The sequence below is a fragment of the Ursus maritimus genome, unplaced genomic scaffold (genome assembly GCF_017311325.1).
Source record: "Ursus maritimus isolate PB19 unplaced genomic scaffold, ASM1731132v1 scaffold_10, whole genome shotgun sequence".
Classification (NCBI taxonomy): domain Eukaryota; kingdom Metazoa; phylum Chordata; class Mammalia; order Carnivora; family Ursidae; genus Ursus; species Ursus maritimus.
Genome location: NW_024423344.1, coordinates 12244297 through 12259236, shown reverse-complemented (window position 1 = coordinate 12259236; position 14940 = coordinate 12244297). Strand labels below are relative to the sequence as shown.

General features: G+C 42.9%; 1 protein-coding gene across 1 annotated transcript in view; it reads right to left on the bottom strand.

The window, feature by feature from the left end:
* The window catches only part of FRY (FRY microtubule binding protein), a 252030-nt gene that overhangs the window by 74755 nt on the left and 162335 nt on the right, over positions 1-14940 (bottom strand). Inside the window, exons 32-36 of the mRNA XM_008692211.2 lie at positions 11119-11375; positions 10008-10154; positions 8363-8531; positions 7107-7197; positions 1135-1217 (exon numbers count right to left, since the gene is read on the bottom strand). Coding sequence (XP_008690433.2) covers positions 1135-1217; positions 7107-7197; positions 8363-8531; positions 10008-10154; positions 11119-11375 — 747 coding nt within the window. The remainder of the gene's footprint in view (positions 1-1134; positions 1218-7106; positions 7198-8362; positions 8532-10007; positions 10155-11118; positions 11376-14940) is intronic.

The following is a 14940-nucleotide window of genomic DNA, read 5'->3' as shown; positions in this document are numbered from 1 at the left end:
TCTCAATTGCTACTCTCTACATCTATAAAATCTTGTCCCATCTAAAACTGATGGTCGGTGCCCTTGAGATTTCAAATATTAGGTGTTTGGATGGTATGGTCCCCTGATGGGGTACAGAAAGAAGAGAAAATACAAAGAGCTTTATTTTACCTCAGACTGATAGTACTAGTAAGAAATTATATAGGGACATAGTTGAAACTTAGCCTACATTAGAGTATAGCAGTTACATATGGATTTTAGACATTCTTTCCATTGATCTTTTCAGTGTGGAAGAATTGCCTGTCTGTGCATTAAGAAGCAGAGTCAGGGCAGCTGAAATACAGTGTCATTACAACTACGTAGCTCTTACTTACTCTGCACATTTTCCATAAAAACAAAACAAATCAGAACAATAGCTACAAAGGCCCTACGCTTTGACAAATGAACCTAACTCATGAAATACCATCGTATTTACAATTTCTACCAAAAGAGACAAATAAATCCCACCAGACAGTTTACTGATTTCTTTACGGAAATGTCACAGGGAGTGTTCTTTGGTTCCAGAATTTCTGCAACTTGTGACCGAGTGATACCCTTTACCTGCTCAGTATCCACAGAAGCTGCCCAGGGCTTAAACAAAATAAATGAATGCATTGACCTTTTTGGTGTTCCCACCTTCCCAGGGTGCGAAGAAATTCCTGTGACAGTTATAGCTCCTGGTTTAGTGAGGTTTTCCCTTGGCTACTGAGACTATGCCATTGAGAGATTCAATGTGAACACAGATCCTGCCCTGGGCGAGCTGACTCGCGGAGCTTAAAGGTCAAATCCATTCTTAAGATAGGTTGAAAAACTGAACTGCAACGTTTGTCCTCTAATGGGACAATTTCTTACTAGGCTTTCCCCAACTGCACCGCCAAGGAAAAAAAATGCCAAGAGTATAAAAATACGGATTTGGGCAGTAGTTTGAAGTTTTCTAATTTCGATTTGTTCATTGCATTACCTTTAAGATGCTGACTCTATGCTCACCTGCATAGTTGGGTTAGGTGGTTACTTAATATTTATGGTCTCAAAGTAATTAGAAAAGGAATGATCAAAAGGCTCATTTTCCACTCCCCAACCATCTGTATTCCATCTGAACCACCTGCTGGTACTTACTTTTATCTTCATCGTACGATCCTCCAGAGCTATTACTGTATCTTGACTCCAGGCGGGTGTGGGCTCTGATGACATTACTAAACCTTCAAACACAACAACAACCATTGGAAAATACCGACACGTTACTCATAAACACGTACTATTATTTAGTGGTTGGGTTTTTAGCAGTGAGTTCCAACGATGCTTTTCCTAAAGGAATACTGCAAAAATTGTACCCCAAGCATTTTGTCTTCCTCGAGAAGGCCAGTGGTCACCCTTGCTCAGAAGCGCAGGTTCAAGCCTTCATTAGATAAATATTTGAAGGCTGATATTTGAATTGAGCCAGAAAATAGCATTTGTTTAGAAAGAAAATGGAAATGACATGGAATAATCGGAATCCCTTATTCACACGGTAGCCTAGCATAAGGTAAGTGGTCAGTAAATAATTGCTGATTAAGTCAAAGTTGATAGAATTGGGTTTATATACAAAATGGTTTCCTATATACATTCATACCTAAATATATATTCCTATATTTATATACAAAAATGGTTTCCTAACAAATCCTGGACTTTATCAGCTTTACAGTTTCCCTTAAAATGATCTGAAGGTTTTTAGGAAAAGGTCCTAGGTGAGGAAAGGGGCTGAGTAAGGTTACACAACTTGGCCAGTGTCAAGCACAGGAAGGTGGCAGGAGGAGGATGCTTTGAGAGCCATGCTGCCTCCGAGCAGGTGAACAGGTGATTTTAGGACTGAGCTCTCACTCACTAGCTCTGTGACCTTGGCCAAGTCCTGTATCTCCTTGGGGACCCTATTTCCATACCTGCTGAAAAAGAATAAGACTAATACTTCACCATTTATTTCACTGGGGCTGTTGTGGGAATCAAAAGAAATGATGCGAGAACATTTCCCAAACTGTGAGACATCCAACTGTAAGGGATTAGTTATTACATTTCTACCTTGAATTTCTAGAATGCCTTGCCTTCTCTCTTCAGGGCACCAAGGGCTTTCAAATCAAAAGTATTTTTGTCATCCAAAGGCCTACAATGTAGGGCAAGGGGGTGGCTGAGGGGAAGTGATGATAAAATTTTGTATTTCTTTTATATAAAATGGTTCAAGTTTTAGCTACTTAATATATGTGCAGTCAAAGCAAAGAATTAAGGCTATCTCGGGGAGCCCGGGTGGCTCAGTCGTTAAGTGTCTGCCTTCGGCTCAGGGCGTGATCCCAGAGTCCTGGGATCGAGCCCCACATCAGGCTCCTCCGCTGGGAGCCTGCTTCTTCCTCTCCCACTCCCCCTGCCTGTGTTCCCTCTCTCGCTGGCTGTCTCTCTCTCTGTCAAATAAATAAATAAAATCGTTAAAAAAAAAAACTTAAAAAAAAAGAATTAAGGCTATCTAGAAATATCTGGAAAATTCAAACCAGAGCTGGTATGTTCCCCTTCATTACTGACAGGTGTTCTGCCTTAACTGACAACAGATCAACACTCTATTTCCCTCCAGAACTGAGGAATGTAGGGCTATAGCTGTCCTCCAGAGTACGGAGAAAAAGGGACACTCTAGGAAAAAGTACTGGATGTTCCATTAAGAACCCTCCCTTGTCCTGGGTGTATATCCTCAGAACTTCAGCGGTTTAGATTTGCTGAACACAGAAATGTAACAGACTAGAATGACTTTGGTTTTATTCACGTCTTCAATGTTGGCTGCAGCTTTTTCTTTCTCCTGACATGGCCATCTTTTCCCTAATAACTCTGTATTTCAAGCATTATTGTCATATCTTTTGGGTTACTGCTTTGTGAATCCATAAAACAGAACAGCTAGGACATCTGCTCAGTCCATCCACATCAGACCGAACTTATGAAATTAGAAAAGTGGCAAACCTATTACCTTCTGAAGACATTCTTTAATCAGACTTGTGCTGACAAATGCCAAGTTAAAAGCAGCCTAGGCAGAGCCCAGACCTCATTCAGCAAGGAACATAATCAGGGGGATGGAAGAATTCCACATCTGGAGACTTCCATGGGACAGAGAGCTCATGAACCATACACAGTACATGTCGGCTTTGTAATCACGCTCTGGAGGGGCAGGCAGGAAAGAATTATAGAATGGATGACAATGCTCTTTTCCTTCGAGATCATCGAAAGGAGTGTTAGGCAGAGGTTATGAAGCCAAAATGACCAAGAGCAGCAAGCCCCTTCCAGACTGTTCTCTTTACTCTGGAGAAGATCAAAACCATAGTGTAGTGAAGTATAAGCTTGGCCAAAAAAAAAAAAAAAAAAGTAAAAACTGGCTCCTAAAATCTGTTATTTTCCTTTGCTTTCTTGGCTGTAGAGGAATTTCAAGGATTAAGTAAATAGCCTTTTAACATCAAAGGTACATATCTTAAGAAATATAGCATGAATATCACTCTGATAAGAGAAAAACTAGAAGGACAAAATGCGTCTCTAAATTTTAACTTGCTGATCTAGCTCGAATACTTAGGTAACTTTTTGTAGATTATTAATCTCTATCCCTGTATCAACAGAGATCACCAGAAATTTATACGTTTGAAGCTTATTGCTTTGGTTCCTTATGAAAAATCCTTTCATGGAACTATAAATTTATCAAATAAGCATTTATTAAGGGTTGATGTACTGAAAATCCTTATGGTTCTGCATATTTTACAAACTGCTATAAACAGCTATTTTAATAAAAAATGTGTTCATTTTGTTCTTTAATTAAAAAAACCCTACATGATAAATCCTTCTTTGAATTTAGGGTACTTTTGGGGCACCTGGGTGGCTCAGTCGTTAAGTTGTCTGCCTTCAGCTCAGGTCATGATCCCGGGGTCGTGGGACGGAGCCCCGCATTGGGCTCCTTGCTCAGTGGGGAACCTGCTTCTCCCTCTGCCCCTCCCCCTGCTTGTGTTTGCCCTCTCTCTCTTTCTCAAATAAATAAAATCTTAAAAAAATAATATTATTAAGGGTAGTTTCTGTTAGTAGCTTTCATGAATCGTTTTTATTTTTACACACTGAAAAGTTTAAAATTCACTGTATTCTTCTTTTTGACTCTGGCTCTTGAAGAACTCAAGTTTAGGTTAATACTCACTTTCAGTAGTTTTTCTTAGGACTTGAGGACTTTTGACAGAACTATTTTACTCTCCTCTTAGCTTGGCTCTTACTCCTTTACCCTTGTTTTAATGGTACCATAGCCTATCTGAACTTTTTGTTAGTAGATATGATAGTATTAAATATTACTAAAATACATCAAAGGACCATTAACCTAGCTGGAAAAAACATGGCATCAGGCCTAGTTCTTTGCACAACTCCATGGCGCCCCCTGGAGCCCAATAACGTATTTTGGTGACCAGTACCCCCCAGGAGTTGGGTACACAGTAGCCTGGTCAGTATTTCTGACCAATTGTATCTGTAGACTCTTTGTCTACAAGGACTGTAAAGAACAGAATAAGTTCTTCTGTAATGGGGTTAGCAAGAGGGAGGGAGAAAGGGGCCAGATGGTGTTTGGACAGCTTATCTCTGGGGCTGTGAGATTTCTCCCATTTTCATTCACATACTGAATAAACATTAAAGAATTCCTACTATGTATAGCATAGTAGGCTAATCATTAAGGATAGCAATATGTATACGAGATCTATGGTCTCTGTTTTCCAAGAATGAAAATCTAGTGGTTGAGACAAGCATGTGTACAAGTACCTATAAATCAACATGACGGAGTCTACAACGAAGGAAGGGTAATAAGCAGATTCAAGAGAAATAAGGTATTTTAGGCTGAGGGCACAGCCTACTTTCATAGAAAAAAGAGAATGTATTAGAGAAATCATGCAGGTGGAGTACAGGATCAATGGAATAATGGTATACTTTGGGATAGAATATTCGTATGTATATGGTTATATACATATGAATATATATACAAATATGGCCAATAAAGCTATAGATAAATAGATACAGCCATTATGAAAGAACCAGATATAAATGCATATGTATAAAAGTGTGGGTACATAACTGTATCAGGTTTTCCAATGGCCAACAGAGATACAGTGAGAGAGGAGGAGAGCAAGAGTTAAACCAGAAAGCCTCTATTAGAGGTGTTCTCTGGTCTTGATACTACAGAGATGACTGGCCTCTTAATTCCAAGGGCCACCACTAAAAACTTGGGCAGGACACTCAGGACTCTTGTCCCAAAGGGGCCTTTGAAGTGAGATGTTAATATATAGAAATTCATCACCTTTCTACCCTAAATAAAATTAAGATTGGAAAATTCAGTCTAGACAATAAATGATAAAGAATGTTACACTCCAACTAGAAAGTAGAAGTATCTTTAGAGAAATAATGTGATTACTTACCATGAGGAAGTTTTCCATAGAAATACGGATTGAAAACATGTTAATTATCTTCTATTGTCATTGATGTATGGAGCATGAAAACCTTTACTCATTTCCAAGAAAGAAAGGCCTTTACTAGAGGTCTGGGTAGGGTGAGGTCTATGGTTATGATCTTAGGTTTGGGCTTTTAGCCTGAAGGAAGGCTCATGTGGAAGAGCATCAGCCGAAAGGCAGTGCAACAACCCGGGAGTGGAGGTACTGAGGGATCTGACAGGGGCCGACCTGAAAATGAGCCTTCAGAACTCCAGAGGCAGTCCGTCTGACATCAGATACCCTTCCACCTGCAGCCCCTGCCATATTCTTGTGCACAGGATGAAATCCTGAGGACAGTCATGAAGCATCTGGAAGCATTATGGGTTGAGCGAATTATTTCAATTATCTGATCTACTGAATTGTCTCCATTATGAATTTGTATGAATATCTCATCCTTGTTACTAATTTCTTTTGTTGTTGTTGTTGAAAATTTTATTTATTTATTTGACAGAGAGAGAGACAGCCAGCGAGAGAGGGAACACAAGCAGGGGGAGTGGGAGAGGAAGAAGCAGGCTTCCCAGCAGAGAAGCCTGATGCGGGGCTCGATTCCAGAACGCCGGGATCACACTCTGAGTTGAAGGCAGATGCCTAACGACTTAGCCACCCAAGCACCCCCTTGTTACTAATTTCTTAAGTGAAAGGGCTCCCCAGGAGTTTTCACTAGAAAATTGTTAGCCTAAGGAATTTTCAACACCGTGAGAATCATTCTAATTTTTATTTTATTTTTTAAAGATTCTATTTATTTATATGTTTATTTATTAAGGGCGCAAGCAAGGGGGAGGGGCAGAGGGAGAGAGAGAATCCTTAAGCAGACTCCCCAATTGAGCATGGAGCCCAACACAGGGCTCGATCTCATGACCTTGAGGTCATGACCTGAGCCGAAATCAAGAGTCAGATGCTTAACTGGCTGAGCCACCCAGGCGCCCCATCTAATTTTTATTTTTTAATTTGAGTCCATTTCTTTCTTTTTGTTTCTCTGTTCTTCACAATTAACTACCGGAAATAGTGATGGAGATTTTATTTATTTATGAGTAGCTTCTGGGCAATGTAAAGGGGCAAGAGAAATACCATTAAAGAGCTAATGGGAAGAGACTAGAGGCTTCTTTTAGCAGGAAAAGGCAGTGTCGTTGGGTCACCAAATTTGACCATGTAAAGACGGAATAAAAATGATGACGTTTCATAGAACTCACCTCAAGGCAACTACTCAATCTCTAAGTAATCATTCTACAATGAGATCTGAAAATTTCACATGGAAATTCCCTCTAATTCCAGATGGTCTGCGCCTACCAGCAGAACCACCACTGGTTTTTAGTAAGCCCTGCGGTTAAGTGCAATTCAGCCTCCAGATGACATGCCTCTTAATCTTTCTCTCCTCTGGCTTTTCTCAGGGAGAAATCGTTATCTTCAGGGATATACAGAGCAGAATCAGGGCCAGTTTGTGTTTCTAAAAGCAAAGAAGAATTTGTGTGTGTGTGTGTGTGTGTGTGTGTATAATTTTTGAAATACCACTAACTCTTACTGATTCCCTTGTGTAGACTCTTGCTGAAAGTTATACTGGGTATTAAGCCAAATTTGTGCACCAACCTCTCATCAGATTCTTTCAATATTTTGCTCTCCTCGGCGTCTGGGAAACTGTCTTGGCCGGCGACCACTGTGTTGCTGCTGGAGGTGGTTCCTGTAGGTAGGATTCGAAAAAAATGTACAGGGAAGGGTTAAGCCCAGGTCTTGAGTAATTACAGAGAAGGATTTCTTATAAAATCTCATGGTTGAAAGATTCCTTACATCTTCTGTACAATCTCAGACATTCTAAACAAACTTCCAAGCCCGCACCACTGAAATGGGAGAATCCCAGACATCTGTTATGGTTAAACCAAATTCCTCAACTCTCTTATAAAGTGAGGCTGCAACATTCTTGAAACACTTTCTTCCTGACCACTTAGGTAATGAGCTTATTTATAGTGGCTGACCCTGCTGCTAGCTGCCGTAGTATTTCTGCGTCTGAGTTATTAAACTAATGTTAGTGAAGCAAGTCCAAGTACCTAGAGTTTCTGATCCCTGGGCTACTGCTTCTCTGCGAGAACATGCGCTGGCAGCAGGTGCAGGGCAAACAGAGGGCATCAGAGACCAGCGGAGGAAACAGATTGGAAGGCAGTTATGATATTAGGAAAATCAAAGGGAAGCTGACTTCAAGGAACTTGAGGAGGATGTTATAGATTTCATAAAATGATGCTGAGAAGCCGATTTATGGAAAGTGATCATACTGTTGAGGGGCGTTTTAGTTAACCCTGGGACACTCTTAGCCAAGAAAATTCCATAGATATAAGTAGGAGGGTCCAGAAATGAGATTCCTAAGTGACTGCTGTGTTCTACCAGGGATCAGCCTGAAGTGCAAAGCTCATGGCTCACCAATACGGGGTCACGGGCTGATGGTCAGCCTTACAAAATGATCACTACACCGATCATGCCCTTAAAGAGTCTCAGCTATTCTGAAACCATCTTTTTTTAAAAAAATATTTTATTTATTTAATTGAGAGCGAGAGAGCGCGCACGCATGCGCAGACATGAGCAGAGGGAGGGGCAGAGGGAGAGGGAGAAGCGGACTCTCCGCTGAGCAGGGAGCCCGAGGCAGGACTCGATCCGGATAATCCCGGATCATCACCTAAGCTGAAGGCTTACCCCACCGGGCCACCCAGGCGCCCCTGAAGCCATCTCTCAAATACAAGTTCACACGGGAATAAGAAAAAGTAACACACACATACACTCCTATCCCCTCAGTGCTCTGCATAAAGAAACACCCAGAGATCCAAGACAAGAAGTCCACCCGGCTGCGCTCCCCCTACCCGAGGCTGCCGCGGAGGCCTTGCTGCTGGCTGCAAAGCGGTAGAAAGGCGGGTTGTCGCAGTGCTGGACGATGGGGTTCACCGGCTCCGTCTGCTGCAGCTCAAAGAGAAGCTCCTCCATGGTCTGAATGGTGTTGTTACGGCACAAGTAGATCGCCACCTTTTTAATCTGAGAAGAAACCGAACACAAGGGGCGTCTTCCAGAGCCTCACCCCCAAGAATGCCAGATTGTAACCTGTTCTTTCCATGAACGCGTCCCTCCCCGCAGCTAGCACCCCGACAGCCGCGCTTCAGGGTCTCCCAGCGTGAACACAGTGCTCGGATTAGAATTGGCCTCTCTGCACGCTCGAGTCTCACAGGAGCACATGCTAAAGGCCTCACCTTCCCTAAGGGCCAAGTTTATAAAACTTACACCTGGGGCACATGAATTCTCTCCCGACTGAAAGCATGCCAGCTAAGGCCTTATCTAGAAAGAATTTTATTCATACAAACCATGGGGAAAAACTGCTAGTTATTTTTGTTTAAATAAGGAATCCAGTCCCCTGCTATTCTCTACTCCTCTTGAAACAAATGAATTTTAGCTGTTTGTAGGGTTTTAAATTTTCAAAACAAGTCTGGATTGAAGCTCTGCGTTATTGCGGCTCTCACCGTACAACCTGAGGCACGGAAGCCACAATGCGCGGCACAAAATCTCTCACAAGAACCAACAGCACACAAATGCCAACTAGGTTTTTATTTTATTTTCTTTATTATTTTATTTTTATATTATTTTATTTTATTATTTAATTTTTAAATTTTTTAAAAATTTCAATTCAGTTAGCCAACACACAGTACATCATTGGTTTTTGATGGAATGTTCAATGATTCATCAGTTGCATATATGAGTTAGGGTTTTAAAAATGCTGCCGATTTTCACTCATTTATGGAACATAAGGAATAGCAGGGAGATCGGTAGGAGAAGGAAGGGAAGAATGAAGGGGGGGTAAACAGAAGACGGAATGAACCATGAGAGACTATGGACTCTGGGAAACAAACTGAGGGTTTTAGAGGGGAGGGTAGTGGGGGATTGGGATAGGCCGGTGATGGGTATTAAGGAGGGCACGTATTGCATGGAGACCTGGGTGTTACACGCAAACAATGAATCATGGAACACTACATCAAAAACTAGGGATGTACTGTATGGTGACTAACATAACATAATAAAAAATTTTTAAAAAAATAAAATAAAAATTTAAAAAATTAAAAAAAATTAAAAATGCTGCCATCAGATCACCTTTAAATACTCACAGTAAATATCATGTATCTACACTAAATATCATGTATCTCAGGAAGATTTCTCTCTGCTTATTTCTCTCCTACCATCTACATTTGAAGAGAAACACCTGGATACTCCCCATTTGTATTGTCTTTTAAGAGCGTCTAGATGTAAACACGAAACATTTTTATTAGTCATAATATAACGTGCTACAAGACTGCTTCTCAGGGGCAGAAGGACACTTTCATGTAATACGGAGACGAGCTCCCGGGAGATTTGCGTGGCTGACAAAACCTGACATCTGCACTACTCCGCGCCAAGAGCACACCGTGACCTGCAGCTGCAAATACAACAGGAGCAGCGACTCCCGAAGGTCTGAGGGACACTCACGTAGGGCAGGAGAAGCGTGTCGCTGCTAACCCCACACAGGCTGATCAGGAACTGCAAGGTGATCCTCAGGTTGTTGCTCCACTTCTCGTTGTTGGCTAGAGCGTTCCAGGCGTTCTCCATTTCCGGCCCAGGAACCTCATCTCCATACTGTAACAAACAAGATAGAAACCGGCCCGGGGCACGTGTGCGGAAAACGGCAGGGTGCAAAATGTTTGATTAAAAGTTGTTACAAGGGTCATGGCCATCTCAAAATCCTGAGAAGGGGGAGACATGGCCATTCCTCACAAAGATGCCATGTTTCAACAACGTACAACGTGCCAAGCAGTAATGTACGTACTTGTTGTCATGATTTTTCATACGTTAGGGTTCTTCTTTGCATTATTACTTTAAAAAATTGTGGTAAAACACACATAACATAAAGTTTGCCATTTTTAAGCACGGGGTTCAGGGGCATGAAGTCCATTCACATCGCTGTGCAGCCATCACCACGGTCCATGCCCTATTTGTGTGATTCTTTTTTTTTTTCCATAGACAGATATTAACTTTATTCAAATTTAATATATGTTAACAAATTTATATTCAAAAGGAACATGTGATGAATTTGGGCATCAGTAAATCCATCACTCAGATTCTCTATTTATGGTATTTGATTTGCTACCTACATCACATGATAAGGATGTCTACTTCCCCAAAATATTTTGATCTTTGCTTTTAGATTAATACAGAATGCGATACTTGTGCAGGAATTTAAGGCAATCTCCTAGGACATGAAAAGTATTTGGTATATCTTAAGTTATCTGGCACTATTCAGTAAGAATTCTATATGGGAATTAAGAGAAAATTCTTTTATGTTTGTGTTTAGCTACCCTTAGAGTAGCCATCTGAATCTTTAGTCTTTATGGAGGTCGAAATGGAAGTTGAGATAGATGATTGATGATCGCACGCTATTAGAGGTCTCTTTAAACATATCTGACCTTTACATTTATTTATTCGTGCGAATCTTAATGGTAAGTGAGGTTTGCCCGGAGTTGGCAGCACAGGGTTGGATTAACCCCAGGGTTTTCCTGGACGACAGAGCCGTGTTCCCGACGCACGGATCCCCGGAGTTTACCTTGGCCGTCATGTACATGAGGTTATTCAGGACCAGCGACGTGGCTTCCGGGGAGCCCCAGCCACTCCCTCTCAGCCCATGCGAGGCGGTCACTTCCCCTTCCCGGTCCTTGACGTCATCGTCTGGGCTGCTGGGGCTTGACCCCGGGAGGAGGAGCCTGCTGTCCACCAGCTCGATGTTGTGCAGCCAGGGCAGCAGGTAGGTGAGCATGATCTGACGCCCGTTTGGGTGTGTCGTGGGGAACCGCTGGCTGACCTCTAGAGAACAGCAGCGACAGAGCCCTGCGTTATCTCATCAAAATAAACGAAGATATTAACACCAACCGACAGATGGAACAGTGACCTCAGTTTACAGAGCTCCTCAAGGCCTCAAAATCTTACAACTGAGGCTCGTCCTCAAGCCTCTCACGCCTGTGCTCTGTAGAGGGTCGTCAGGGAGCACAGCGGGAAAAGCATGGGCTTGGTCAAAGCGGAGTGAGGCGCAAGGCTTCGTGAGTTCAAATCCGCTGCTATGGAAGAGAAGCATCAGAGCAGACAAAACAAGGGGCTCGGAATCAGGACATGGGATTAGATCCCAGCTCCTCCACATTCCAGCTGCAGGAAATTCTGTGTTAGTTATTTAACCTCTCTGTTCCTCGGTTTCCTCATCTGTAGAATGGGACACCTTGGGCCACTGTGAGGATTAACAGAATCATAAGGTATATTATGTGTTCAGCACAGTGCTGGGCACCCAGGAAGCTCTTAATAAACAGTGGTTAGGACTGTTGGAACAAGGACTATTATCTTTCCACTCTTCTGACAGTTTACCGAGTGTCTTCCTGGAGCTCTTCGCTCTCAAACTGAGAAGCGAACCTCCAGTGTGTGGACTCATGGTCGTGGTCTCCACTCGAAAACTGCCAACTATGCGGCAGGTGCACGCTCAGGGGTGTGCTTCGTTTGATGAAATAAATGAGTCAAAGGGGTAAAACCGGACATCCAGCCCAGCGATTTCACCCTTTGTTTCACTGCCAGCGGCATTTAATTCTGTGATCTGATTAAGCCTTCTATAGAAATAAAAGCACAGCATTACCTATATGCTGCAAGCTGCTTGGACTCTTCTATTTCTAACATCTAGAGAAGAAACGGTTTTATCCTAAGGGAAATTCGAAAGCATGGTCTGATGCCCTTGCTGTTAGCCAGCGTGGCGTGTAATCTCGTTTGGAGAGCTCTTGGCTGCCAAACAATAGAACAACCCAGACGCCAGGAATTACACCAAGATAATCCACTAGATCCCTGAAACAGTGGCTTTCATTGATTTGGCCCTTTTCCTAAAATTACAATTACCATTTTTTTTTTTATTTTGAGGAATATGAATATATTTAATGCTGGGCCACGATAATCAGGGTTAAGCTGGGATGTTCCCCAGTCGCTCGAAATTTCAAAACCGACTTAATTTCTAAACTTTATGGATGCGATGACTGATATCATGAACTTTTATGACACATATTCAGCTCCTTCAGATCCCAGAACATTTATTTACTCAACATACGGGGACTTTTCTAGGGGCAGGCACTGTGCTAGGCACCGTGGAGCCAGCAAGGACTCAAGGCTCAGTTCATGTCCCTGACGAGGCGGCTCTGAGGCAAGTTGTGTTGAGAAAGGTAACTCTGGGGCGAGATAGCACGTGACAGAGGACACAGACAGTAACAGAGGGCTGGAGGGGGTCGGTGGAGGAAAAGGACTTCTGGCTACAAGGATTCAGGGCACGTTATGGCAAAAGAACTATTTTAACTCGCTAGAAAGGATCAGGAATTTGGAAGGGAATAAATCCTTCTAATCGGAGGGACAACTGCTTTTAAAAATACATTTTTTAACAGTGGCATAAAACCTCTAGTCTTTTCGAGGCAATGAATACCTTTGAACACATCACACGATGTGCTTATTTATGACGTTTGTTACATCTTGTCTGTCAGATGTAAGGTCCAACTGCTGTGGTGGGGGGGAGGCACCTAAATCAGGGCTAGGATTGTAGAGGTCTTTCTGAAGGGAAAGGAGGAAAAAAACGCCACAGGCACGCACACAACCCCCATTCACCCCTCCAGAAACAAATTTAAAAAAAAGTGAGACGATGTCCGTGGGCTGCTCCGTAGAGCTTCTGGCTCCTCTGGGAGGGACCTGTGTAACTTGCCCGGCTACTTACAAGGAATTAACTCATCTGACATTACAGGCAATAAAAAAAAATCTCACCACAGGGTTTTTAGTAGTAAGAGAAGTGAAAACAAGAGCTAGAAAATCTTTATAACCTCAACCTATAACCTATCTCAAATAGCCCAAGGGTCAATTCTTGAAGAAAAACTTAGATTGAACCTACTTGCCACTCCCTGTATGAGCTGCTTTTGTTCTTAAACTTGCTGTGCTATTTACCTCCTCTTCCCTGATTTCTCCAGCCTGTTACCAGCTTCTCCCTCTCAGCCAAAACACAAGCTCAAATCCTGCTCACTCTCAGACTCCGCATCCCACTGCAGCTCCATCCTCTCTTTCCCCTTCCTTCTCAGTCAAGCCACTGAGATGTGGCTTCTGCTGCTCTTTCTCTGCGGAAACTATTGACAGTTACCACTAGTGGTGAATTGTCGATTGTGAGATCCAGAGGATAATGTTTAGATCTTATCTCTTGGGATCGTTCTGATCCATTCAAGGCTGTGGATTGCTCACTCCTCCTCCAAAATCCTTTCTTCTGTAGGTTTCCATGACGCCCATCCTCTAGCTGTGCTCCCTCCTCTCTAAATGGGCCTCCATCCACCTGTTCCCTCAGTCTTCCTGGGCCCAATCCTCAAAAGCTGGGTGTCTGGGTGTGTTCTTTCCCTCTGTGCTCGTTCCATCGTGATCTCATCTGTTCCCTTGGTTCTACCCCTTCTAGTCTTCCATGAGTCACTAGCGCTGGCCTTCCCTTGACACGAGTCTGTCTCTACATAGGGATGTCTGCCAGACGCCTACATTCAATATCCCAAGGCGAGCTCCTTACCTCTGCTCTGTCCTTAGCCTCCCCTTCTCCCTGGATTGGCTCTCAAGGTGGGGTTATCAGGGACTCCCTTCTGTGTACCCTGCCTGGGAGCTCTTGACTCTGGTCTCCCCCTTCTACTCTCATGGGGCTGTCTTAGTTCAGGCCTTCATAATTTCCTCCATGGACCGCTGTCGTTGTTTCTCAACTGATCTTCTCTCTTTAGACTGGGTGTTCTTTTATCTGTCCTCTATACACAGTCGGTCTTTCTAAAATGCATTCTGCTCTTGTCCCCCTCTTGTTTGAAACTGATCAGTGGCTTTCAGAACCCAAGCAGCTTATTGGATGCCCTCCCTGTTCCCAGGGTTCCAAGGCATTTCAAGGAGCACCCAGAGATCACTGTCCTACAAACTCCTTAGGGTACAATACAAAGCCTTCTAAGACTTGACTTCTGCCTCTCTGTCTGTCCGTGACCATCTCTAGCTTTCCCCCATCCCTGCATGTTGTAGTAGCCAAACTGACCGCTACATAATCTCTCGAATGCAGCATGTTACTTTATACCTCTAAGTCAACCCACATGCTATTTCCTTGGTCTGTAATACCCACCTACTTGCCAACTGTAATGTCAACTACTTGTCTGCTTTGCAAATTTCTACTCTTCTTTCCAACTGCAGCTCAGACACCAATTTCTCTGGGAGGTCTTGCCTGATATTCTTGGCCCAATAACTGATTATCCCCTTATCTTCTATCTCATACACAGAATGTGCTTTTTTTTTATTGTACTTGCTGCCCTGTATCATGATCATATGACTGCACATCTTTCCTTATTACTAGATTGTGACCCAT